A 26,257-nucleotide genomic window follows, 5' to 3' on the forward strand; every position below is an offset into this window, starting at 1 on the left:
GGTCAGTGGTTCAAAATTACCAGTAGCTCCTTGGAAATCCTATGCAGGGTCTCGGTGAGTCAGAATTGACTCGATGGCACTTAACAATAATAATCATGTTAGAAGGAGTCTTGGTGTGGCTCCATACAATAAGAATTGGACCACAAGATCAGTGGTTCAAACACACCAGCCACGTCTCAGAAACCCTATAGGGGGTTGTTATGAGTCAGACCCGACTTGGTGGCACTCAACAACAAAAATCACGTTAGGATGCCATAGGTATTTTAGGGGAAAAGGTTGTATAGAAATGTTAACAGGAGGAACCAGTCTTTGGAGAAGGGCATCATGCTTGGTAAAGTGGAAAGTCAGCGACAAAAGAGTGAGACCTCAATGAGATGGATGGGTAGTGGCCGCAGCAATGGGCTCCATTGTAAGGATGGCAGAGGACCTGGCAGTGTTTCATTCTGTTGTACAGAGGGTGACTATGGGTTGGAACCAACTCGATAGCATCTAACAGAAATGTTGTTTTTGTTAAGTGCTGTTGAGTCGGTTCCAATTTATGATGACCCTGTATAGGGTTTCCAAAGTTTTAAATCTTTGTGGGAACAGAAATCCTCATCTTTCTCCTGTGGGCTCGAACCATGGACCTGTGGCTTGTATGGAGCCCCCATGTTCCCTGATACAGAAATAGATCATGATAATAATATGAATTCTTATTGAGGGTGTATTCTAAGAGGGAGCTTCAAAAAGTTTGTGGAAAATGAAATTAAGAGACAATGGAATTTTTCCCATAAACTTTTGAAAGCCCTTCTTCTATTTCCTCATCCATATCTTACAGCAACTATGAGAAAGATATCATTACTATATACCCATTTTACAGACAAGGGAACTTAGGCATTGAAATGGCAAGACTTTTCCCAAAGTGGTAAATGGTGGACCTGGAACTTGGACTCAAGATGCTCTGGATTATCTCCTTATTCAGAGAGCTCATGCACGGGACACTTCACGTTTATTTCACTGTTCTTCCAGCATTATTTCCGTTTTAGAAAGCAAGATTCTGCAGCACAGAGAGGTTAAGTGACTTGCCTCAGGTTCTACAATGAGGAAGAGACCAAGGAAAGATTTGAACCCAGGTCTGTCTGACTGAAGCCTGAGCTCTGGTCACTATCTCACAGGCTTCGCCCTGATTCTCCTCAAGTTGTTCAGGAGCGGTTTCTCTGGTGGGTTCATTACTGACCCCAGAGTGAAGACTGAAGTTTGGTGTTCCTGGGATACCCTGACACTTACCAGCTTCCCTAGTGGGTGTCCTGGTAGAAGTTATTTGAGAAGCCAAACTCTCCTGTGGACGTGGGGTAGGATGGGGTGGGGTGTGTTGGAAAAGGGACTCACGGTAATGGGGAGCCGTTCCATGCGCAGTCCGCTCAGGCCCTTCCCTGCCAGCATCTTGCGGTACAAACGACTTTTGAGCGGCAACACGGAGATGCCCAGGGGCTGGCTGAAGGTCCAAGGCTCACTGCCTTTCACTGAAGTAGATTGGGGGGGTGGGGGGTTGGCATTAGCTCAGGCTCTTGCCAAAGCCTCCATCCCTGCTTCCTTGATTTCATCGACTTCATCCCCCTTCTGTTTGCTGCTCTTTGATATCAGTCATGTTGTTCTCCCGTATCCCATCTCCCACCTGCTTTCCTGCCTCCTGGCCTTTCCCTGCACAAGCATCCTTCTACTTCCCCACACTCTTCAGGGTTTCCAGAATTCATGGCCAACCCTGAACATATGAGTATTCTGTGTATTGATACAGCTTTCCCTTGCCTCTGGCTTTTGGGGGCTTCAATCTCATACAGTGTCTTAGGTCAGTTGATCCCTCAGTCCTGTCTTCTCACTCAGCTGTGAGGTCTGAGTGACCCACCGACCTCCCTCCTCACTGATGGGCACAGTAAAAAAGCACAGACCTCCCCAAAGTATGGACTTGCTATGGGAATAGGACACTCGTCCTGGTGTGGCACTGTAGGATAAGCACTGGACTGCTAACTGCAAGGTCCGTGGTAAAAGCCTATCAGCACAGCCTCTGAAAGCCCATACAGGATTGCTAGGAGTCAGAACTGTCTGGATGGCACTTAACAACAACAACATCCTGCTCTATGCCACTTTAGCAAGTATGCCACCTAGGCTCTTCCTCCACCTGTCTGCATGCACTTGGAATCAGGGACACTTGACCCATCACTATAGAAGGCAGAGGTGGGGATGCTCAGAACACCCTTTCATTCATGTCTCCTGACATCTTGGCTGCCCTGGTGTGGCACTAGGGGACACTTACTTAAGGAAGATGAATAGTATTCCAAGACCAGGGCTGTGTCTCCTGAGAAGTTGGTGGCTCCATCACAGCTTTGGAAGAGGAAGGATTGGTTCCACTGGGGCTGCTCTGGGGGTCCCCCGGGCTTGGTTAGCTGGAAGGAGAGGGCGGGGCAGGAGGTGGAGTCACAGGAGGTGGAGTCACACTTCCTAATTCCCGCATTAGGAAGTCAGATGACATTTGGTTGTGTGTGTGTCTATATATGTCACACTGTCCCAATTATAGAAGAAACACACTCTTAATGAATAAGTTTGGGAAAATACATACAAATAAAAACAATATCTATATGCCTAGAGGAAGACCCCCCCCAATGAGATGGATTGGCCAAGTGGCAGCATTGATGGACTCCGGTATTGCAACAGTAGTGAGGTTGGCCCAGGATCGGATAGTGTTTCATTCTGCTGTGCATAAGGTCTCTATGGGTCAGTACTGACTCGATGGCACCCAACAACACCACCACCACCACCACTGAGGATGACTTTCATAAGATGGTGGACTTTTTTTTTCTGTTATTTAATAGAATTTTTTTCTGTTATTTAATAGAATTACAATCCTAGCACTCTGCCTTTAAAAAAAATTAATCATTAAAACTTAAAAAGCATATGTAGAATCACTGGAAACTCTCATTAGCTATAAAATGGCTTCAGCAAACTACAAAACCAACCAACCAATCAAAAACCCATTGCCACTGAGTTGATTCTGACTCCCAGCAATGCTATAGGATAAAGTAGAACCGCCCCGTAGACTGCTTCATCTTTCTCCCCTGGAGCAGCTAGTGGGTTCAAACGGCCAACCTTTTGGTTAGTTTCCCAATGCTTAACCCACCGTATCACTAGGATTCCTTTGCTGAGTTAAAGGACATGCGTCTTTTAAGGCACTGGGTTCATTATCGGTAAACTGTCTTCCTAAAGAGTTACATCAATGTTCCAACCCGTGTCTGGTGATGTTGTAGATACCAAGATAGGACTCAGCTCTTACAACCAGGTCCTTATTATCCACAGGCTGCCCAGCCCCATCCACAAGGCCCTAAGTCCTTGAGACGCCTGAGCCTCAGTGGGTCTTTGGATCAGGGTGTCAGGCATTCAGGGTACTTGATGGCATACTGAGCTCACACAGGCAGTATTTAAACAACTAAGCAAGACAGCAATAACTGTCTATGTGCCATTGCGCCGATTCCAGCTCATAATGACCCTGTACCAGTGTGAGAGTAGAGCTACACCACAGTGGCAGAGCACTAGGGTCATTGGAGTGGCCAGTGGGTTCAAACTGCTGATCTCTTGACTAGCAGTCATTGCTTAACCACTGCACCACCAGTGTTCCTCAGTGTTAACTGTGATCCCCAAACAAGGGAGCTCTACAAGACATTCCTGTGGGTTGTCAGAAAACCCTTCTTGATGGAGACAGGGCCAGAGGAAGGCTCTGAAGGCAGATTTGGTAGGGTGTAGGGGAGAAAGGAGGAGTCCTGGTGTGGTGCTGTGGGTTAATGCACCAGACTGCAAAACCACCTGAACTGCAAGATTGGCGGTTCAAGTTCACCAGCTGCTCCTCAGAAATCCTATACAGGGTTGCTATGGGTCAGAACCGACTCGACGGCACTTAACAACAACAACAACAGAGGAGAAAGGACAGAGCTCTGGTAGCATAGTGATTATGAGTTGGGCTGCAAACCTCAAGGTCAGCAGTTTGAAACTACCAGCTGTCCTTTGGGAGAAAGATGAGGCTTTCTGCTCTTGTAAAGAGTTACAAGGTCTCTATGAGTCAGAACCAACTCCATGACATACAGCCAACCAACCAACAGGGGAGAAAGAAATCCTGGTGGTGCAGTGAATTAAGCATTGGACTACTAACCACAAGGTTCAGACTCATTAGCCACTCTGTAGGAGAAAGATGAGTGTTTATGTAAAGATTTACACTCTTGGAGACCCTTTTTACTTAATCCATTAATGTCACTATGAGCTGGAATTTTACTTAATCCATTAAGGTCACTATGAGCTGGAATGGACTTGGCAGTTGCTTTTGGGGGCGGGTGGGGTTAGGAGAGAAAGACCTTCTAGGTGGCACAACACCACAAACCAAAGTGTGGAGATGTGTGCAGAGTGGAGATGGACGCTGAGGGTTCTCCAGCTGGAGGCTGGGCATCTGCAGGGCTGGAGAGGGAGATTGTGGGGACTGAGAGATGGGGGTCTCCACCTCTAACTCCCAGCATGCAGCCCTGCCTGGAACCAGCAGAGGTGGGGAGGCGTTGGGGGTCAGCATTGCAGACTCTAAGTCACTGCCTCCTCTCTGTCCTCAGCCAGGGGCTGTCAGCATCAGTGGCAGCTGCTCCCACCTCCCTCTGCCCTGCGGGAATCAGTCATCGCTCTAAAAGGTTAGCACAAATGTACCGCCAGCTCCGGAGTTATTGATGCAGAATTGTGAAATACCAGTGCGAGTGTGTCCCTCCTCCCCAGGTGGCAGGGCCCTGATGCCTGTCACACTAATGTGTTTGCCCAGAGTCTCCAAGGCCCAGACCATGTCTCAGCTGTATCTGCCCTGCACCTGAGGAGATGCATTGCAGCCACTTTGGGGCCATGGAGACCTGAACATGGAATAGTACTTGGGGTCCTAAGAGTGTCCCTGGGAGCAGACTTTGGAGCAAGCACTTGGCTACTAAACTAGGCCAGAAAAGCTAGTTTTGGGTTCTATGCCTGAGAGTTAACTTTCAGGGAGAATCCCCAAACTATCCCAACCCAGAGCTACCCCATTATCTGGGTTTCATGTCTGGGTGTCAGAGGAGCATCCACATGGCCTTGGGCCACTTCTCAGGCATCGGGGTTCTCAACAAGGTCCTGTGACTCAGTCCAGGGCTGTTGACCCCGACTCTCACCCTGGAAGAGGCTCATTAATAGATTCTTGGTAGCATAGTAGGTTATGAATTGGGTTGCTAATCGCAAAGTCAGCAGTTCAAATCTACCAGCTGCTCCTCTGGAGAAAGATGAGGCTTTCTGCTCCCATAAAGATTTACAGCCTCAGAAACCCAGTGCCGGGCCACTGTGAGTTGGCCCACCACCACCACCACCATCACTGCTTGTCCCCTCTGGAAGCTGATAATGTCTAGATGGAAACTACAAAGTCAGGGGTCAGGGTGGTGAGCACCTACCCAGCAGGGCACAGCCCTTTCCCTGAATAGTTAGTTCCCCAGAAAGATCCCTTCAGACCTTGGCAAGAATTGAGGACAGAGGCTCTGCCTGTCTGCCTGTCTGTCTCTCATGTGTGTGCAGCGAGTATATGTGTGTGTGCGCGCGCGCGCGCGCGCGCGCGTCTGTCAGTGGGAGGGACCAATGTTAAATGACCAGCAGAGATGCCAGGGCCCTGGAAAAGATTCTAGAGGCTGATGTGTGAGGGTGGGGGTGGGGGAGCTGTTGCTTGTAATGCTAATGGAAAGGCCACATCATGCTGTGGCATCAAGGAATGTGATTAGCCCATAGCTGTGGTCTTCAGAAAAGCCATTAACCCTCAGCCACAGTGGCAGACCTGCTCTCCCTGGGGACAGAACCTTCAGTGCACGAGCCCACAGTCTTTGCTCCCATTTTCCCCAGGGCCCACCTACACCCACCACTGCTTGCTTTGTCCAGGCATAGTGCCAACCACCCTGAGAACAGTGTCTGGCACTGATGCTGGTCACAGGGCCTTGAGGGAGTGAGGACCCCTCAGCTCTGGTCCCAGGTCTGTTTAGTCCCTTCTCCTTTCTATGACCTGGGTTTCTTATTGTCACTGGGAAATGCCTTGTGCTCCACACCTTGAAAGACTGGGAGGGTTGAAGGAGACATTTGATTATTTGCTGTGAAGGTGAAATTTCAATTTAGCTAAACTCAGCAAATGTTGACTGGCGGATTTTTCCACCTTCACACCTGTGGGGTGCTGTGGGGCACAGGGGTTGGGGGAAGCTAGAGCCAGTCCCTTTGGAGCTCCAGTCTGCCAGTGGGGGTGGGAGTGGGCACACAGTCAGTCACATGCTCCCCAGAGGCCTAGGTCTGGAGCTATGTTTATGGCAGCTGGAATGTCATGGAGAAACTTCTGACCTGGGGAAGGGACGACTTCAGGGATGAGGGCAGTGGGTAAGAAGGGGGGAAGCCATTCCAGGCTGAAAGGGCAGCAGAAGCCAAGGCTGGGAGATGAGAGAGGCCAGCAAGGGTGTGGAGAACCACTGTGAGAATCCAGGCAGGGAGACAGGAAGCTGGAGACAGGGCCCTGTGATCTTTATCCTTTAGGTGACAGGGACAAGGCCGCCCTGCCTGCTGCTCAGTTGTTGTTGTTAAATGTTGTCAAGTCGGTTCTGACCCATAGCGACCCTGTATAGGTTTTCTGCGGAGCAGCTGGTATGCTTGAACCGCTGACCTTACAGTTCAAACGGCTTTGCAGTCTGGCGCATTAACCCACAGCGCCACACCAGGACTTCGCCGGCTGCTCAGAAAGTGGTTGAAGTTGGCCGAGTAGAGACTGCAGCAATGGTCCAGACAAGCGAGGACAAGGCCAGCACTACGGTAGGGTTAGTGAGGATTGAAAAGGGTCACTTGAGATGTCAGGAAGAGACTGGCTGTGGAGACTGAGGAGGAGATGATGGTTTGCACAAGTTTGAGGGTCTCAGGCCCAGCTCTATAGAAGGACAAGTCAACAGGAGCAACTTGTTGGCAATGACTCCCTTCAAAGGTGTGGGGTGAGGATGTAGGACGGACTCTTATGTCCTGCCCCACTCTGGGCTTAGCAGGCTGCCCCAGGTGAAGTCATTTTTCCACCAACTTCTGCTTCTACTTGGCAGAGTTCCAGGGTCTACCACCTTCGCCAGGGGTGAAGCGCACACACAGCAGACTGCCCACCGCACAGTCATTCTCTGCCCTTCCTTCTCAAGGCCAGCAGGTCCCCCTTCCTGCACTCACAGCAGTGATTGGCTCAGCAAGTGCATGTGACCCAATTCTAGACAATAGAACAAGAGGGGAGGTTGGCTGAGGGGTTGCTGGGCCGAGTTCTAGTTTCTCATAAACATCATACCCAAAGAGAAGTGGGTCCTGTCTTCTCCAGGACTTTGGTCATAATCTGGGTAGGAGTCCTTGAACAGTGTGGTCTTTTTTTTTTTTTGTCCCCACGAGCTGAGGATGGCAATTTGGGGTGTTGGAAAGGTCCTGGCCTTAAGGATGCGGCCAAACAACTAAACCAACCACTTCTGGTGGCACCCTCAGGATTCCTTGTGAAGTGTGACAATGAATATTCTTTGTTTTTGCATTGATTGAGTTGCCGTTTCTGTTTCTTGCAGTCATACGTAACAAAGGCAATGGCGAGGCGGTCCTCCCATGGGGCATTTGGTGCTAGGGGAGGTACATTCTGAAAGGGACTTCCATTTTGACTTCCACCCTGGGCTTGGATGCTTTGCACATAGTTTCCCTTTATGTTCTCCTAACTCCTGGTGTGGCACTGTAGAGGATCAGCACTGGACAGTAAACCACAAGGTCGATGGTTCAAATTCACCAGCTGCTCCTGGGAAATCCTATACAGGGTTGCTATGACTCAGAACCTACGGCACAGCACTTACCAGTAGCACTGGTACTGTTTCAGTGGTAGAATTCTCACCCTCCTTGCCAGAGGCCTGGGTTCTAGCGTTGGTCTATCAGTGGAGGCTTGGGTGCTGTGATGATGCAGAACAGTTATGAGTGGAGCTTACTGACTAAGATGGACTGGGAAGAAAGCCCTGGTGTTTCAATCCTGAACACCAGTGCAAACCCTCTGGGATCACATGGGTCTGATTCTCCAACCAGAGGGTGGTGTAGGACCAGGGTTGCCATGAATTGGCAACCAACAACAATAGTTGAATTAGGTAAGAATCAGTAGGTCTGCAGACCTGTTGGCTCAAGGTCACACAGATTGTGAGAAAGAAATGTTTACAACTGCCCATGCCTTATCCTTTGGACCAAACTCTACTCAGGCTTCTTTTCCTCCTTCCTATAGGCCCCTGAACTCGGTTTGCCACCAACCCCCCCCCAGCCTAAGAAAGCACTAAAAAATTTCAAAAACTAAACAGAAAGATAAGTCCCTGCCCTCCTCCCCTTATCAGTTTCTCCTGGGATTCTGCTGACCACAGTGAGACACTTTTCCTGTCAGACCCAGTGGCCATTTTCCTGTCCTGTCCTACTTTCTCCCCAAAGATTCTACTTATCTCTGCATACCCCTCCTTACCCTACAAAAGAAAAGTCCTTTTCTATTTCATTTTGAGTTGCTTGCAGTTTTCTGAGTGTGGAAAATGTTCCCTGTTGCAACACTCTTTCTTTTTGAATAAAGCTTCTCCCTAGCAAAGTCTGGATTTGTTTTTCTTTGACAGGTCATACAGAGGTCTCCTAGATCCTCAAACTCCCTTGGCCTTGGGGCACCTGGAGGAAAATCCCAGCATCCCAAGATGTCAGAGAGGACAAAATCCCCAAAGCCTGTTGTCCTCCTGCCAACTCCAACTCATGGTGACCCCATGTATTCCAGAGAATTCCACAGGGTTTTCTTGTCTGTAAACTACAGAAGTAGGTTGTCAGACCTTTCTTCAGAAGCACTGCGGAGTGGGCTCCAACTGCTAATCCTTAGGTTAGCAGCCAAATGCAAACGATTTACAATATCATCAGAGAGAGCAAGTTCCAGAAATGACCACTCCACCCCTACAACCGTGGAGATGAGAGAACTGAAGCTTGGAGAGGGGATGGAGCTCTGAGCCCAGAGCTGCTTGGCTGGTGCCCCTTCTAGCTAAGGCCTTTGCCCACTCCATCACCTTCTTTCCACTCACTGCAGATGCCTGGGTACCTCTAGGCCAGTTGGCAGAGAATTCTCAACCTGCCCCAGCTGCCATGGTACTGGGTGATCTTCAGCAAACCTTCTTACTGCTGTTACTGGATCTCTAGCCTTGTGTCCCATATATGCAAAAGGTATTGGGGCAAATATCTGTATCGAGGGGTACCGCCTAGATCCAGATGAGTTAGGCTGTCAAGGCAGCCAGAGGATCCGGGGGGTGGGGTGGGGGCACACTCATTAAAGAAGGCAGTGCCTCCTATCCCTTGGGACTGTCTGCTGATTGGTTCATAATTTTCTGGGCAAATGCAGAGCCATGTGTGAGTTGACTCTGGGGAAATCAGGCCGGGGATTGGTTTGGGTTTGAAGCCTCCTTCCCCAGGGTCCCCCTGCATCCCACCCCTCTCCACGCCATCACTCTTACCGTGTCTGAGCTTTCTTCAAACCTCTTTGCTCTTAAATGAAAGCTGGGCTCTCTTTTTGCCATGCCAGACATGAGCAATGGTGGACAGGTAGCAGGAGGTCACGGCAGTCTGAGAGTACCAGTCTTCTTTAAGGCCACTGGGAATGTTGGAACCATTGTGTGGGGCAAGCTCCCTCCAGGGTACAGTCTCTGTCGGAGGTCCACCCAGCCATTCCTCTGGACCCAGCTATGATCGTCCTCTCCTCCCCCATATGTATATGCACAAACACACAACCTTCCTCACCCACCTGGTATGTATCTTGTCATGTGTATCCCACCCTGGTACCTCTATTCTTTTTGTTCTCAATTGCCCTATACTTCCCCTCTTCTCCATTCAAAATTCAAGACTTCTGTCCCCGGGTGCCCTTCCTAATCTCTATTCCCTCTGATTTTTATAGTTCTGGAAGCTTCCCCGTCCCCTCTTGTTATTAGGTTTTACAGGCCCTGTGTTGATGTTTAGTTTCTTCACATGTGTGATAATCATCTGCCCCAGACAAAGAGTTCCCTGAGGGCAGCTTCCCCATAGCACAGGCAAGCATAGCCCTGGCTTCTGCAGTGGGAATCCACACTCTTTATGAACAGTTACATGAATGACTGACTGAGGGAGTGAATGGATGAATGGGTAGGTTAGTTATAGGTGTGAAGCAGTGAGAGGGAGAATAAGAGAAGCGGCCATACCTGAGGGCATCCATTCTTGTTGACCCGAGGAACATCGAAGTTCATCATTGATGAGATAGGGAAGGAGAGTAGGGTGATGGGCAGCCCCCTGGATGCTGGGTCCTGGTTTAACTGGCTGAGCCTGGACAGGCAATGAAACAGGGATCAGCAAGGAGTGCTCACAGTGGCCAGCACTCTTGACTGTGTGTCCAAGCCTGGCAGCCGTGGGATACCAGTTTGGAGTCACCAGATTGATGCATGAAAGAGAGTCCAGTGGCCCACCTAGTGAGTGGCCTAGGTGGTGAGCTATGGTTCTTTGGATGTTGGCCAAAGCCAGGGGAAAGCTCATCTTGGTCAACAGATGGGTTTTGCCTGCGACGCAATATGCATCTCTGTGGCCTTGTTGTTATTGTTAAGCACCGTGGAGTTGGTTCCGACTTATAGTGACCCTGCATAGGGTTTCTGAGGCTGTAAATCTTTACGGGAGCAGAAAGCCTCATCTTTCTCCCACAGAACAGCTGGTAGTTTCGAGCTGCCAACCTTGAGGTTAGCAGCCTGATTTGTTAACACTACACTACCAGAGCTCTGTGGCCTTGTTGTTAAGTGCCATCGAGTTGATTCTGACACATAGCGACCCTGTATAGGGTTTCCAAAGAGCAGCTGGTGAGCTTGAACCACTGACCTTGCAGTTTAAATGACTTTGCAGTCTGACGCATTAGCCCACAGCGCCACACCAGGACTTAGCCATGTCTAAATGGCTAAGTTGAGATGTCCCTGGGCAGGGACTGGAGACCCCTGTCTTCCTCCTCCCCACACGGGCTGCTCAGTTCTTCAGGCCTGCTGCAGACACTCAGAACCTCTCTCCCCCACCCCCAGTCTGTGGTAGAAAGGAAGGCATGCTCTGCTTTGAGAAGCGTATTGGGCTCTCAGACCCAGTGGGGAGGTTTGAAGGACTTTGGGGAGAGGGCAAGTTTCCAGAGCTCCTGGAATCACAGCCTCTAGAACACTGACAGCCTTTCTCCATCATCTGTCCTCTGCCCTCTCCTTCCTTCTCGTCCATGCCCACCTGGGCATCCACTCACTTAAACTCCTTGTAGTTGGGAACCACTCGGGCAGTCACCACCATAGGGCTAGGGTTGTTGGCTAAGGGCTCGTTGACTCCCCGGAGAAAGACCTGGGAAAAAAAGAGGCAGGTAAACCCAGCCACACAGCCAAGCCGTCCACCATCTTTCTCCCTGAAGAATGGCTCATCCCAGCCTCACACCGCTGTTCCTGCTCATTCCTCCTCCCTGCTGGATTTGGTTCTGTCTTTGTGCAGGGCTACCCTCCTCCTCCAGGAAACTTTCTCTGTCTGCCTGTGGCTACGGCCTGTGGTTTTCCATCCTGTGGTTCAGTAGTGGCTCTTTTATTCCCACTTTTCTTAGGGAGAGGGTGTGGCATAGGAGACCGGGCCTGGGCATGAGGGCATTGTGGCTCCTGGGGTGTGGGTGACCCTGGCCACTCTCAGTTTCAATCAGTTACAGAGGGCTCAAAGTCATGCCCTGGCCCATCAAGGGAGAAGAGCAGAGAGCGGGACCCTATCCAGAGAAACAGTGACGCCTGAGATGGAGGTAGAGATGATGATGTGGAGAGATGGAGCAGTTGGGGACTTTAGACACAGAGAGGGAGAGGGGATGTGTGCTGACGACCGGGGGGCAGGCTTGCAGGGTATACCCTTTGGTTGGTTGATGATGCATGGAGGGGATTGTAACCATAGCAATGAAATGATATACGATAGGATGAATGTAAAACTAATGTTCTCCCATGTAAACTATCACATAATTCACAATAAAACATTAAAAAAAAAAAGAAAAAAGTCATGTCCTGGCTCCCTCCCAGGGTTGTGAGGTGTCTCTGAGTAGATCATTTGTGAGAACACTTTGTAAACCATGTCTGGTTTCGCCAACCACATTAAGGTTCCTGAAATCTCCAAGCATGGTGGCTGCCTCACAGCGGACCTTGCCCAGTGAATGCTGGTGGCTTAGAATGGAACCGCAAACATCAGTACCTCTGGGCTCCTTTTGCTTCATCAAATGACAGTCAATATCATATGCCAATGATCTTTCAGCCCACTGTTCCCCTCTAAAGACCTCTCTGCACCTCAGTCCTCAATATTGTCTCTAGACTTCCATTGCACAGCTTTCGGAGGACACCAACAAACACTTAGGCAGAGAAAGGGCTCCCAACAAGAGGCCATCATGCGGAAGGTCAGAGCAGGTCCCTGGGCAGCTTCCTCAGGGAATGGAGGCCAAAAGTTTTGTTCCAGCCCTCAGTGACCACCTACTCTAGGCTCTGGGCTAAGCATTGGGGAGGCAGTGGGAGAAGACATGGATTTTGTCCTGACTCACCTCCACTGCCCTCCCAAAAACTTCTTATCTTTTGGCTCCTGACCTTCACTTCTGCCAACTCCTTAGCCCCCATCTCTGTTCTAGCCTCTTTTTTCTCCCACTCTTGTGGCATGCCCAGCTCATTGCTGTGTTAAAGTCTTTGTAAGTGCTGATTCCTCTGCCCAGACCCCTTCCCATCATGGTTGATTCCTTCTTTCTCAGCCTTTAGTTTAACTGCCACCACCTCTGAGATGCCTTCCTTGATCTCGGTCCTAAGTCGTCCGCCCATCCTTTTCCTTCCAGCTCCCGAATTCTCTCTTCCCCCGCATTTATCACTATAGCTTGTGATTATTGTCATTTACTGCTTGTTTCTTTTCTGTCCATTGGACTAGAAAAGAGTCAGCCCTGTAGTGCTGATTCGCGACTTATCTACAACTTTTAGCAATAATGTTTGGCTATGGAATAGGAGCGCAATATATGTTTGGTGGATAAATGAATGTAATACCAGTGAGGGAAAAGGGGAAAAAACAAAGGAGAGTGTGAAAGAGAGAAACTTAGACACATGGAAAGGGGAGGAGCCACGCAATAGCCTTAGGGAGAGAGTGTGTGTGGGGATGTGTGTGTGTGTGTGTGTGTGTGTGTGTGTGTGTGTGTGTGGAGTTGGTCTTGGAGGATGGGCAGGAATTTTAATTACATAGTGCTGATGGAAAGAAAGAAAAGCAGGAAGAAGAAAGGACTGGAGCCCTGGACACAGCTGAAGGTCACGCCTCAGGCACAACTGTGATGGGTAGAGGCTCTGCTAGGTCTACTGCAGCATGACCTCTACCTCCCACCCTCCAGCTTGACCACCGTGTGACCTTGACTCTGGGCCTCAGCCCCCACTCCACTCTGGGCCTCAGTTTCCTCAAATGTACATTCAGAGGTTAGACAGTAATCTCCCCAGTCCTTCTAGCTCTGATCTTCATGGGAGGAGAGGACACAGGAGTAGGGGCTGGTTTGAATACCCTCACTCTTATGGAGCACTGGTGGCACAGTGGGTTAAGCACCGGGCTACTAACAGCAAGGTTTCATGGTTCAAACCCACCAGCTGCTCTGAGGAAGACAGATGAGGCTGTCTACTACAGCAAAGATGTAAAGTCTCAGAAATCCTATGGGGCAGTTCTACTCTTTCCTATGAGATCACTATGAGTGACGAGTAACGGTGGGCTTTCAGGTTTTCCTCCTCTTTCTTAGCAACTCCCCCAGCTGAATGCCAGCTAATCCCACACAGTGTGAGCTATTAAAGCCTTAAAATAGTTCTTAAGGTGTTTCAGAGACTCAGGGTGATGCAAATGATTAGCTTGGGTAAATTGCCAGGCTACTAATTGAAAGGTTGGAAGTTCAAATCCACCCAGAGGTACTTCAGAAGCCTGGTGAACTAGTTGCCAAAACTCAGTCATTGTAAACTCTACAGAGCACAGACCTACTCTGACACACATGTGGTTATCATAGTTTGAAGTAATCTTGATGGCAACTAGTTTTTAAATTATTTAAGACCTTTTTGGGCCTCTAGAGACTGAAAGCCCCTTCACAATCTTCAAAAGAATGAGCATCTGATGGTGGAATTTCAAACTTTGGATGGGGTTGAGGAATTTTTTTGCAGAACTATCAAGTCCTATTGCTCACGGGACAGGTATAATGGCTGGAAGGTGGTTCTGACAGGTGCAGTGGGCACTGTGGTGATAATTTACACCCGTTTTATGTTAATACTGGTCAGGTGTGAAGGAGACAGCTGTCCAAGTGCACCTGCTCATGACAGAGCCCAGCAAGTAACAGAAGAAGCACCTTCACCCCCCACTATGTGGGCCTGCCTGCCACTAGAAGCAGACATCTGCTTACATGCTGCACCTCTAGTACAAACAGGGAGGCATCTGTGCTGTGGCATTGTGCTAGGCAGGGAGGCCCAGACTTCTGGGTCTGTGTTCCACACCTTTACCAGGCAAATTAGGGGACCAGAGATGGGGGTGAGACAAACCACAGCTGCCCCCTATAGATCTAAAGTTCGGTCTGGGTTTTGGGGATGTGACCCATCCCTGTGGGGTATGACTTGGAGACAGATACGTCAAGCTGTTGCCATTCTTTCTGGTTCTGTGTGTGAGCTGCTGTCTTCAGGAAAGAAAATGATAGAAGAGAGAGAAGAGAAGAAATGAGAGCCGAGGGTGCCTTCAGGTCTGACACATGTTGGCATTCAAAGGGTGGCTATGGGGAAGTAGATGTGGACCCAGAGCTTTGGAATTCCATTAGGTCTCAGTGTCCCCAGCTGCGAAATGGGGCTAAAGAACAGTTCTTGCCCTGCCAGGCTCCCAGGGCTCTGGGGAGGATCAGCCATGGTGGAGCATGGGAAGACCAGAACTTGAACTCCACTGGCTCCCACCCTGATAAGATTCCTGGGCAGTTTGAAGTCTAAGGAGAAAGGGGAGTGGGGGCAAGGCCCTGGACCTTGTCTGTCCATAGCATTTCCAGATCTTCCTGCAGCTAGAGGCCTAGGAGTGGGAGAAAGGGAGTTGTAGGTGAAAGTTAGCACTGAAGAAACTCTGTGAATAGTTCTTGGATGAATGGATGCAGATCAAATTAGCAGACCAGTCAAATCTATTTAGAAACAGGATTTGAGAAAAGGTGGTGAGGCTCTAAAGTTATTGCTTGGGGACCCTAGGTCCTAGGTCAGGGGTTGCCACCCCAGGAGAGAGTGGATGGGATAGAAAAGAGCTAGGACTATGGGCCAAGTGGGGAACATAGTACTCTCCCCAGGAGATCCAGCACAGTGGGCTGGAGCCTGGCAGCCTCTCTGCAAGGCTGGCGACAGGGTGGGAGGAGCAGAACTATGGTTAAACTCCCTGCCTCTCACTTCCAAGGGCAGTGAGAGGAGAGGCTAGGGCAGGGCTGTGTGCCTGGAGGGTTCTGGGAAACCTTAGCATCATCATCATCTCTGTCATCCCAGGGCTTGTCTGCAAACGACTTCTTTTGAAAGGCCCAGTGTCTTTTTGGTTTCTTCCCCAGACACCCCATCTCCACACTCTTAGGCTATCCAGAGGTGACCAAGGACAGAGCATGGGGGTCTGCTTATAGCTTGGTCTCCCTTCCATCCTATCCCTCCCAGGGTACCCTACCCCTCTCAGTACCTCCAGAGCTGTGTGATTGTTGCCGATGTAGCGTGGGATGAAGCTGCCCTTCCGGATGACTGTTGCAAACAGTTGGGTCTTAGAAGTGGCTTCACCAGAATTCCCAGACTGGATGGGATGGGAACAGGGTGGTGGGGAAGAAGACAAGAAGACGAGTGTGGAGAGGGCTGACCCTGGCCATAAATCCAGCTCTCTGCAGACAATCATTTGACATTGCTCCACTGGGGCTCCAAGCTGATAATTAAAGCTCATGGTCCCTATGAGCCCTTCCAAAGAGATCAATATAAATAAATCTTCCCTTTTCCATTTGAATACTTCATCGCCCTCACAAGGACCAGCGCTGGCTGGCTGGCCTGCTTTCTTTGTATAGATGTGATAACAAGGCCGAGAATGTAAGAGGCTTGGGTGATACTGATGGACTCATGTTCAAGTGCTATGTTTCCCAGGGTAGCTCACTGGTCTTTCTGGTCCTTTGCTTTCCTGTCCTGATGCCCCATCCTGAAGCTGCCCTGGGCTCTGTCAGGTAGATCTGGGGTTCCTCTTGGAGTCTGGGGAAGGTGGAGATCCTTGGGCCAGAACTAAGAGTGGCAGGCAGAGGTATATCTATGGAGAATAGTGTCTATAGCAAGCACTGAAATTGCACCCCTGCCCACACATCAGGCACCCATCTTTTAAATAATTTTACCATCATATCAGTTCAAAGATACAAGTCAAGCTCTTCCATCTTTTACTTAACACATTGTGGCACTGCCTGAAAATGACAGCTGTACCTTCCTTGCTCTCACGGATGAAAACTGTGATGTATTCAAAGTCATTTTTTTTAGGCCTTTTCTTTTTCTACACTCAGCAGAGCAAGCTCACACAGTGATCTGCGAACCCATAGAGGGTTTCTAATATGAAGGTATCAGTTTTAACTTGCTGAATGTTCTCTCACGGCTAACAGTGGAAACTGGCAATGTTCATAGAAACTGCTCAGCAGCACCCTCCTTCAAGCGGCACCCAGGGAACATGCCTGCCCTGCTCATTCCTTAGATATACTTCTGGTTGTAGAGAAAGGTCCATGATGAGAGAGAGAAGAGAGGAACAAACCCAAACTGAGTGTCTGCTACCTGCTAGGTGCTTTACGGCCAGTGTTGTATTTGATCCTCCAAATGATCGTGCTACAAAGGATATTGCCTCCATTTTGCTGATGGGGAATGGAAGCTTCCTGTGGACATTGTAGTCTGTGGCTGGCACAAACTGTTAAAGTCCTCAACTGCTAACCAAGAGTTTGGAGGTTCAAATGCATCCAGAGGTATCTTGGAAACGAGACCTAGTGAGCTATTCCCCCCAAATCAACTACTAAAACCCTTTTGAGCATATGGGGTGGCTATGAGTTGAAACCAACTCACTGATAACTGGTTTTTATTGATATCTAGCTAATAAGTAGCAGACTTACTGCTATCAGGTATCAGATTATTTTAGCTAGTAAACCCAGATAATCTGGCTTCAGATTGGTATTTTCTCTAAACCATGACAGGGATCTGTAGGAACAGAGGGAAAAACACTTTCCAAAGCCCCTCAACAGCTGGTCACATGGGATCCATGCTCAAAGGAAAGGGGGCAGAAAAGGAAGGGCAGCAAAAGTTCTTGGGTTGGCTTGAAGAAAGTTGAGTAAAGCAAAGGATTTAATTTTAGTATCAAGATGCCAACTTGCTCTGAATATGATGTTTCTGCTCATCTCTGACCCAGGACCTGGCAAACAGTAGGAGCTTTATAAGTACTTAAACAATCCGAGAGTGACTTATCCTTTCCACTAATCAACACTGGGGAAAGAAGTTAGGAAGAAGAGCTGGTCTGGGAGGCTCAAGACATGGATATAGGGTCCCAGTTCCCCATTATGGGGCTGCATCCATGAAATGCTTTCTTTCTCACATACCCCAGTTTTTCTGGGCCTTCTTCTCCCCAGGCTGTGTGTGGAGGTAGCGCAGAAAGAACTGGCTTAGAAGACTGTGTGATCTGGGTCCACCCTTGTGGTGTAGTGAATTATTTAATGTGGGTTTTTTTTAGCCTTAGTTTTAGCAACTCCCACCAAACTCATCTCATCCTGACGGGTCTGGGTAAGAGAAAATGGGAGAAGAGACTAAAAAGATGACATGACTCAGCTCTGGATGCTAGCAGTTATTGCAACTGTAAAAACATGAAACTCTAGCATGAGGATAAAACGAACCGTTTCAGAAGCAGAAATGGAGGTGGGGATCTCACTACCATTAAAGCAGAACCAGGAGTGGAGTGAGTCGAAACTCTTTGACCTAGCAACAGAAGCTGTCATACCAGAGGAGTGACAGAGGAGCAGCAGCAACAGAACCAAGAGCTAGAACACGAGACAGAGCAGTGGACTTCCCATCCCAAGGAGCAAGTTACGCGGAGTGACTTTGAGCAGGAGCTTTAGAATGCGGTGCCTCCAGGCACTTAATTGGTGGAGTTAGGTTTGCTGGCCCATAGACCTAAGCTGAGAGTCTTTGGGTTGAGGTTTATGGTGGAGTCAAATGTCTTTGAGCATTTATCAGCAATCCTAGAAGAGCTTTGTCTTTGTTGTGTGGGCAGAAAGCAGTCTAACTGTGGGCCCTGCTGAGGAGAGGCTGTACTGACTGGAAGAACTGTACCCTGAACATTTCACTAATAAACCCCTTAACTGTGAGCATGGTGTCTGAGTTCTGTGTGACCACTGAAGTGCATTTCTGAACCCAGCTGAGTAGAGAGTGCAGTGGGAGGGATGATTAATGTCATGTTTTACAACAACCTTCAAGTCTGTCACTCACTAGCTCTGTGATCCAGAGTGAGAAGACTCCTTTCCCCAAGTCCCAGTCCCCTGTATACAAAACAGAGTCCACCTTGAGGAACAGAGGTGGTAAGCAAAGTGTCTAGCACAGGACCTGGAACACAGTAGGTACTCTGTCAATACTGCATCTCTTCAATATTTAGATACACTCTTCTCTTTTAACCTATGTGAAATCAGAATACATCTTTAATTGGTACATTCATTTAATGAGCATGGGATGCTCAGAGCTACTCTTGGGAAGAGCTGGGGGCATCAAGGTGGGTCCCACGAGTTCTCTGCTTGCCTGCCCCAGGCCCTTGTGAGCTCCAAGCCCAGAGCTCTGACTCACCTTCACCAGTTCGAAGTGGTAGGGATGAAAGACACGCAGGTACTTGATGGGAATTTGGTAAGACAGCAGTTGTTCTTTCTTTTTGTTGTCCACCACCGTGAACACCACATCTGGGGAGAGAAGTGGAAACAGAGTCAGGATGAGATGACCACCTTACCTTCCAGTGAGGTAGATAATGAGAAGTAGTCAACATTTCTGAGAGCAGAGGCACAGGGGCCATGCTGAGGAATCAGTATACATGAATATACATGGAGCACACATGTGCATGTGGAGATGTGCAGGTTACAACCCCATAAGCACTATCTGAGCCCCTAATAGATGCTATTAAGGTCCAGGAAAGGTGGGATCTCTCCTACGTGAGACTCAGTAAGAAAAAGTAATCTGGCCAAGAAATTCTTCAATACAAATATCAATAAAACATACTTCAAATAAATGAAAACTAATCTAAACACAAGGAATAATGCACCTCTTGATAAACTTTCTCCAAAGAGATCACATTTTGTCATTAAAAGGCATAAACTTGGGAATAAATTCTAAGGAAAATATGATGTTGTTGTTGTTGTTGTCAGGTGCCATCGAGTCGGAACCGACTCATAGCGACCCCATGCACAGCAGAACGAAACAATGTCCGATCCTGGGCCAACCTCACCACCGCTGCCACACTTGAGTCCATCAATGATGCCACCTGGCCGATCCAAATATGAATGAATGTAAATTAATTATAGTGGCACTATTCTGTGAGCACCTAGGGTAGCTATGAGTCAGAACTGACTCAAAGGCACACAACAACAACAACAACATGTTCCAGCTAAGGATGGCACTTCTCAGCCATGAATTCAAGAAATCTCAGACACAGCCCCTTGAGTAGAAACCAGTACCTCTGTTTTTAAAGCATTTCCACTTGGTCAACATCACACAGCTAGTAAATGGTTGATGGGGGAGACTGGATTCAGGGACCCCAAGGCTTCTTCCCACTCTGAAAGTCTGATTTGAAGAAGAGGAGATGGGGGATGAAAGGAAGGAGAGGATGGTGGATGGATGAGGAAGGGGGAAAGAAAAGAAGTTGGCGATGAACTGGAAAGGGAAGATGAGGGAGAAGAGAGCTCTCTGACTCTCTCTTTGAGCTGGGGGTGGGAGCGTGGGGTGGGTAGGGGGTGGTATTTCAGGGACAGCTGCCAACCTTGTTATTTTCAGCAGGCTGGGATCCCCTTGGTTCTAGGTCACTTGGAGCTTGATGGGTCATTTTGACATAGGAGGTGGGTCATGGGTCATTTGGACATAGAAGTGAGTCCCTTGGGCCTGAAAGAATAGAAGGAAGCTGACCGTCTTCCTTTCCCCCTCCTCCTCTATCTACTCTGGAAACACAGAGAGGGGAAGACACTTGTCAAGGCTCCTCAAAAGCTGACCACATGGGATCCATGCTCAAAGAAAAGGCGAAGATGGGGTGATGGAGGGAGAGCAACAAATTTCTTGGGTTGACTTGAAGAAAGTAGGGTAAGGCAAGGGATTTGGTTCTAATATCAAGATGTCAACTTGTTTTGTGACATTTAGCCAAGTCACTTAACTTAGCCAGCTGAAAAATGTTAATACTTGAAAAAACAACAAACCCTGTCTCTCTTCTAGGATTGTTGTAGGGATGAACTTTTGTGCAAGTGATCCTTATAGCTACCACTGGCGCTGTAGGATAAGCACTCGACTATAGGTCGGTTTGAACATCAAGGTCAGGGGCTCAAGTTCACCAGTAGCTCCTCAGAAACCCTACGCAGGGTCTCTATGAGACAGAAATGACTCGATAGCACTTCACAAAAATTTCTGTAGCTCTCTATAAACTCACTCAGCCCTGATCCAAACTGAGGAAATTCACCTGCTCCCACCCAAAGCCACAAGAGTTGTGGAGGCTGCAGTCTCTCCTGTCCACTTCCATGAGTCCCTAGACCTGGTTTACACTCTCAGGGGCTGGACAAGTGATGAGTGTCTTGCATTACTGCTGCCCCCACCAGCAGATAAGCTGTAATTGGGGGGACTGCTGTCCATTCCCCTCCCCCACTCTGTCACCGTGCTGCAAACATGCTTCATCAGCTTCTCTGAGAATTGTGCCTCTAACCTCCTGCTGCTCCCTTTGTATGGCCAACAAGTCATTTCTGCCACCCACCTTCTTTGGCCCTCACACAGGATCTGAAACTCCCCTTCACTTTTCATTAACACATCCTTATGCTTCCGCCCACCCATCCTCTGCCTCTTGGCTTGGCCTCCGCCTCCCCCACCCCCTACCATAGATATCACCACAGCAACCGGTTTTAACCAGGTTCCAACAAGCATCCAGCTACTTCAATCTGCAGAGAGGCGCCTGCCAATATTCCCTGCCTGCCATTCCCTCGTAGTCCCATCCCCCCTGCCCTCATCTCTGGCAGATGGGCCCCAAGGCCACTGACCTCATCTCATCCTTTCCTCTAGTCACCCCTGTGTTAAGCCCAGGGTAGGATTTCAGCCCAGGTGCACTCACCACCACACCCAACTTTCCATCAATCACACAAATGCACACCCATGTGTACATACTATACACAACACACAAATTGCATGTGCTCATCTACAGCCAGGCACTCACCACCACCCAGACACTTCCAAGCACACACTCAATACACTGTTGCAGCCAAGTGCACTGACACGTACCTGCACACAGACATATGCATGCCCACAGGCCAGATACAGCATGTACCTGCTCACACACAATGTTCATATTAGACAGGAACCTACACACAGGCGCCCACAAAGACATGCTTACACATGCATTTGCATGAAATCCTCTTTTGCATTTTCTCAACTATCCCAGTAGCTCCGCCTATCCCTTTAGAGGCAGAAAAAAATAATTCTCTAGCTTGACCTAAAGCTAGCTTCCTCTTTTTATCGCTGTTCCTCCCCCAGCCGCCTCTGAGTCTCACAGCCCCTTTGTGAGGAAAACCAATGCCTTCTGTCCAAGAGCTTGACAAGATTTTGAAGTGTTCAACGGACAGGGCAAAGTCTGTTCTCTCAGGAGAGGACCACCTGCAGGAAGGGAGATGGAGGTCCTTCTGGTAATATGAGACAAGAGATGTCACTGAGCACCTCTTGGGTCTTTATTAACAGTGCCAGCAGCCATGGCAGAAGCTACCAGAACTACTGTGTGCCTGATTCAAGCTTTCACCCAGAAGCAGAAACCAGATGGGCCGTGAGGTGAAAGTACAAGTGTGTGCACATGTATGCATGTATGTGGGTGCCTGGGGACTTCGTCTAAACCCTGTCTTGAAACACTGAAATTATCTATCAATGCTTAGAATTTGCCAAAACAAGGGGACTGAAAGGGCTTTCTGAGGGTGGAGGGCTGTTAACTGGTTTCTACAAGAGCAGACCCCACCCTTTGGGAAGCCCCCGGGCATTCCTCTCTGATGGTATGCAGTGACCCGGGAGCCTAAACAGGGACAAGGATCCTGTCTAGGTGCATTTTTAAGAACACAAAAAACAAAAATTGAATTGAGGCAGATAGAACTCTGGATAGAACCTTTATGAGAACATATAATGCCGAGTCCTAGACCTTCTGCATATCATTACTTGAACTTGAGCAAGCTTTTTAGATTCCCTGCACCTCAGTTTGCTCATCCAAGCAATGGAGCAGCACTGTTCCTCCTGAGAGGTTACGGCTCTACAAGAATGATGTGTGTGGACGTGCTAGGAGGCTGTAATGTGCTTGATGCTGCAACAGCACTAAAAGCAACCAGGAAAATAATAACAATCATAAAAAAGATAAGCTTTCATTGTCTGGAAAATCATTTATGTGGAACAACTCATTTTTCGAGCAGGCTGGGGAGATGAGGCATGACAGAATTATGACTTTCTTTTCCCCTTTAAAATGCTTTTAACTGAGCCCAAGGAAGTGTTCAGGTGTCTTCCAGCTGAGTGGTTCTGCTGCTATCTTAAGTGGTTGTCTGGGTCCCACACCCTGTCCCAGGTACCCTCACCCAGTCCCCAGCCTCACCTTCTCTCCCAGCATCTTCAGCTTGGATCTCTACTTTCACTGTGTCCCCCCAGATGGGGGTCCTGGTGGGCTCTGAGGTCACAGATGTGACTGCCTTGGAGTTCGTGCTCTGTGAGTCCTCAGAAGTGGTTTTCCTGGGGAGGGGATGGGCAGGGGTGAGTCAGAGAGAGTGTCCTGCCTACTGCTCTCCTCTGCCCCCAATATTCGTAAATCTTGAGCAAAAGATAAGCTCCCTTCCAGTTGCAGACAAGATTGTCACCCAGGCCCAGGGGACCCCAGGCCTCTTTCCTTGGCTGGCCTGCCTGCCTGGGTGACCACTCTGTCCACCTTCCTACTTGCTGTGACTGTCACTTGAGCTCAGGCCTCAGAGGCCCAGGGCAAGGGTGAAGATGGGAGAGGACGCCTGGCCTGTCTGACTTCCTGTCCTTGCCAACACCAGCCCATGTGCTCAGTGGGAGGAAGTCTCCAGGCAGGCTGCCTAGCTTTCCTCTCTCTTGACCTTCATTTCCCTAAGCTTCTGGTCCAGATTCCCAGCTCTGTGTCCTTTTACAGAGCACACATCTGCTGCTGTCGTCTGCAGTGCCCACTGTGTGCAGGGCTCTGGGTGAGGCAGGAACTTGGGCCCTCTGCCTCTCAGTGCATCCCACAGGTATGGGGATAAATCTCCCGATATGTAACCATTAAACATTGGGTGAGAGAGAGAACACTTCTGTTGGAGAGAGAGGTGATTAGCTGGGCCTGAAAGAGGAGTTGTTACATTAGCTGATCTGTGCTGGAAGAAGTGCAGCCAGAGTGCTCCTTGGAGGCCAGGAGACTGACATGTTCCCCGCCTTTGCTTCTGTTTCTGTCCTCTGAACTTCACTGACATTCCCTCTTCCCCTTGCTCCTCACTCAACCCAGCGTTTTGCTTCTCCTGCAGACAATCGTGGATAATTTATCTCATGGGAGACCTGTTGCCAAGCTCTAGGGGTCCTCCTGAGGACTTCCTGTCTACTTTGACTCTGAGGGTCAGTGTGTTGTATTGATTAAAACCGGAACCCTAGAGTCAGACAGGAGTCCTGGTGTGGCGCTGTGGGTTAATGTGTCAGACTGCAAAGCTGTTTGAACTGCATGGTCGGCGGCTCAAGCTCACCAGCTGCTCCTTGGAAACCTTATATAGGGTCTCTCTATGGGTCAGAACCAATTCAAAGACATTTAACAACAACAACAACAACAAGAGTCAGACAGCCTGGGCTTCACATTCCAATTGGCTGTGTGATTTGGGGCAAGTTATACAATCTCACTGTAAAAAGATAATAATAATAGTTCCCATCCAGCAAGGTTGTTATGGAAATGAAGTGAATTAATATGTATAAAGGGCCTTATACATATTATACATATGTATACAGTGTTGTTGTTGCGTGCTGTCAAGTCAGTTTCAACTCAAAGGGAACAAAACACTGCCTGGTTCTCTGTCATCCTCACAATTGTTGGGTCCATTGCTACTGCCACTCATTGGGTGTTTTCTTTTTCACCAATCCTCCATGTTACCAAGCATGATGTCCTTCTCTAGATCCCCCCTGGTAACATGTCTGAAGTATGAGAGATGAAATCTCACCATTCTGTACTTCTTCCAACACAAATTTGTTTGTTCTTCTGGCAGGCCATGGTACTTTCAATGTTCCTCTCTAACACCATAATCCAAATGCACCAATTCTTCTATGGTCTTCCTTATTCACTGTCTAATTTTCACATTCCTATGAGGCTATTGAAAATACCATGATTTGGGTCAGGCACACCTTAGTCCTCAAATTGACAGTTTTGCTGTTGAACACATTGTTAAGTACTATGAAAGTGTTCACTACCACTATCACCATCATTATTATTAGCATGTATCACCCCAAAGCACTAAAGATCTTGGTCTTAATGCCTACCCCTCCACAACCTGGCCCCTTGTTCTTCCTCTGTTTCTCCCATCTATGATCTTGTCTCCAATGGGCATCTACTGACTGTGACCAAGGAGCGGAGTCCTAGAAAGAGTTGTTGTTGTTGTTAGGTGCCATCGAGTTGGTACCAACCCATAGTGACCTTATGTACAGCAGAATGAAACACTGCCCAATCCTGGGCCAACCTCACTATTGTTGCCATGCTTGAGTCCATCGATGCTGCCACTTGATTAGCTAGGGCTGAAAGAGGAGTTGTTACATTACTAGGTCAATCCATCTTGTTGGGGGTCTTCCTCTTTTTCTCTGACCCTCCACTCCAGCTAGAAAGAGTAGTAGCTCTGGAATCACATAGAATTGGGTTTGAGACCAGGGTTCTCTCTTGGCTAGGTCCCCTCTCTGAGCCTCAGTTATCTTCCTATAAATGGTGCTTGTCTCAAAATTCCAATCGGAATGGAAGGATTCTTCATATCAAGAAACAAGCTTGTTTCCTCAGTGAACTAGGGTGATAGGTACGGGCAACCTAGACATTGGCTATAAAAAATGGGGCTATAAAGGCATGAAGCGGCTGTCTAACAAGCCTTCATGAGTGTGCTTAGTTTCAGAATGAGGGGGCTAAGGTAGACTCCCCACTGAATAGTTTTCCTCTTCTCCAGATGGAGCTGGTAAAAGGGGATTGGGGGAGGAGAGGGAGAGAATTTTATGAATCAGTTGTGAGTAACTGTTAGCAGGATTAATTGTGATTGTCACAACTGTAATCGTAGAAGATGTGTAACTAAAAAAGGGGGAAGTAGTTTATCTTTCATTTTAGCAACAGGCGATCCCAGGACCATCAAGAAGTTAGAGCAGGAGTGGAGCTCGAGATCCTACCTAGACAAGGCATGACAGCAGAGATGACGGTGCCAGAGGCCAGAGGCCAGAGGTGATGGGATGGAGAGGTAGAGTAGTCTTGGGCTCTAGGCTCATGAATTGAGTAAAGCTGTGTGCCTGTGGGCAGGAGCCTGGCTTGCAGAATATGCCCTTGTTGTTGTTGTTAAGTGCCATCTAGTCTGGTCTGACTCATAGCAAGCCTGTATAGGGCTTCCGAGGAAAGGCTGGTAAGTTTGAACCACCAACCTTATGGTTCACACTGACCTTGCAGTCAAGTGCTTATCCTACAATGCCACACCAGGATACCGAATATGTCCTTGGTGGTGGTGGTGGTGTGCTGTGGAGTCGGTTCTGATTCATAGCCACCCTGTACAGGGTTTCCGACGCTGTAAATCTTTACTGGAACAGAAAGCCTCATCTTTCTCCGGTGGGACAGCTGGTAGTTTTGAACTGCTAAAGGAGCTCTGGTAGCATAGTGGGATGACATCAAGAACATCATACATGAAGAGAGCAAAAAGTCATTAAGAAGACAAGAAATA

At 48.6% G+C, this 26,257-nt stretch overlaps 1 protein-coding gene across 1 annotated transcript in view; it reads right to left on the reverse strand.

Annotated features, from left to right (window-relative positions):
- The window catches only part of CCDC33 (coiled-coil domain containing 33), a 136,444-nt gene that overhangs the window by 65,130 nt on the left and 45,057 nt on the right, over nt 1–26,257 (reverse strand). Inside the window, exons 4-10 of the mRNA XM_006866491.1 lie at nt 22,927–23,060; nt 18,918–19,027; nt 15,769–15,885; nt 11,327–11,418; nt 10,266–10,386; nt 2,291–2,420; nt 1,369–1,502 (exon numbers count right to left, since the gene is read on the reverse strand). Coding sequence (XP_006866553.1) covers nt 1,369–1,502; nt 2,291–2,420; nt 10,266–10,386; nt 11,327–11,418; nt 15,769–15,885; nt 18,918–19,027; nt 22,927–23,060 — 838 coding nt within the window. The remainder of the gene's footprint in view (nt 1–1,368; nt 1,503–2,290; nt 2,421–10,265; nt 10,387–11,326; nt 11,419–15,768; nt 15,886–18,917; nt 19,028–22,926; nt 23,061–26,257) is intronic.

This window comes from Chrysochloris asiatica, unplaced genomic scaffold, assembly GCF_000296735.1.
Source record: "Chrysochloris asiatica unplaced genomic scaffold, ChrAsi1.0 scaffold00092, whole genome shotgun sequence".
Taxonomy (NCBI): domain Eukaryota; kingdom Metazoa; phylum Chordata; class Mammalia; order Afrosoricida; family Chrysochloridae; genus Chrysochloris; species Chrysochloris asiatica.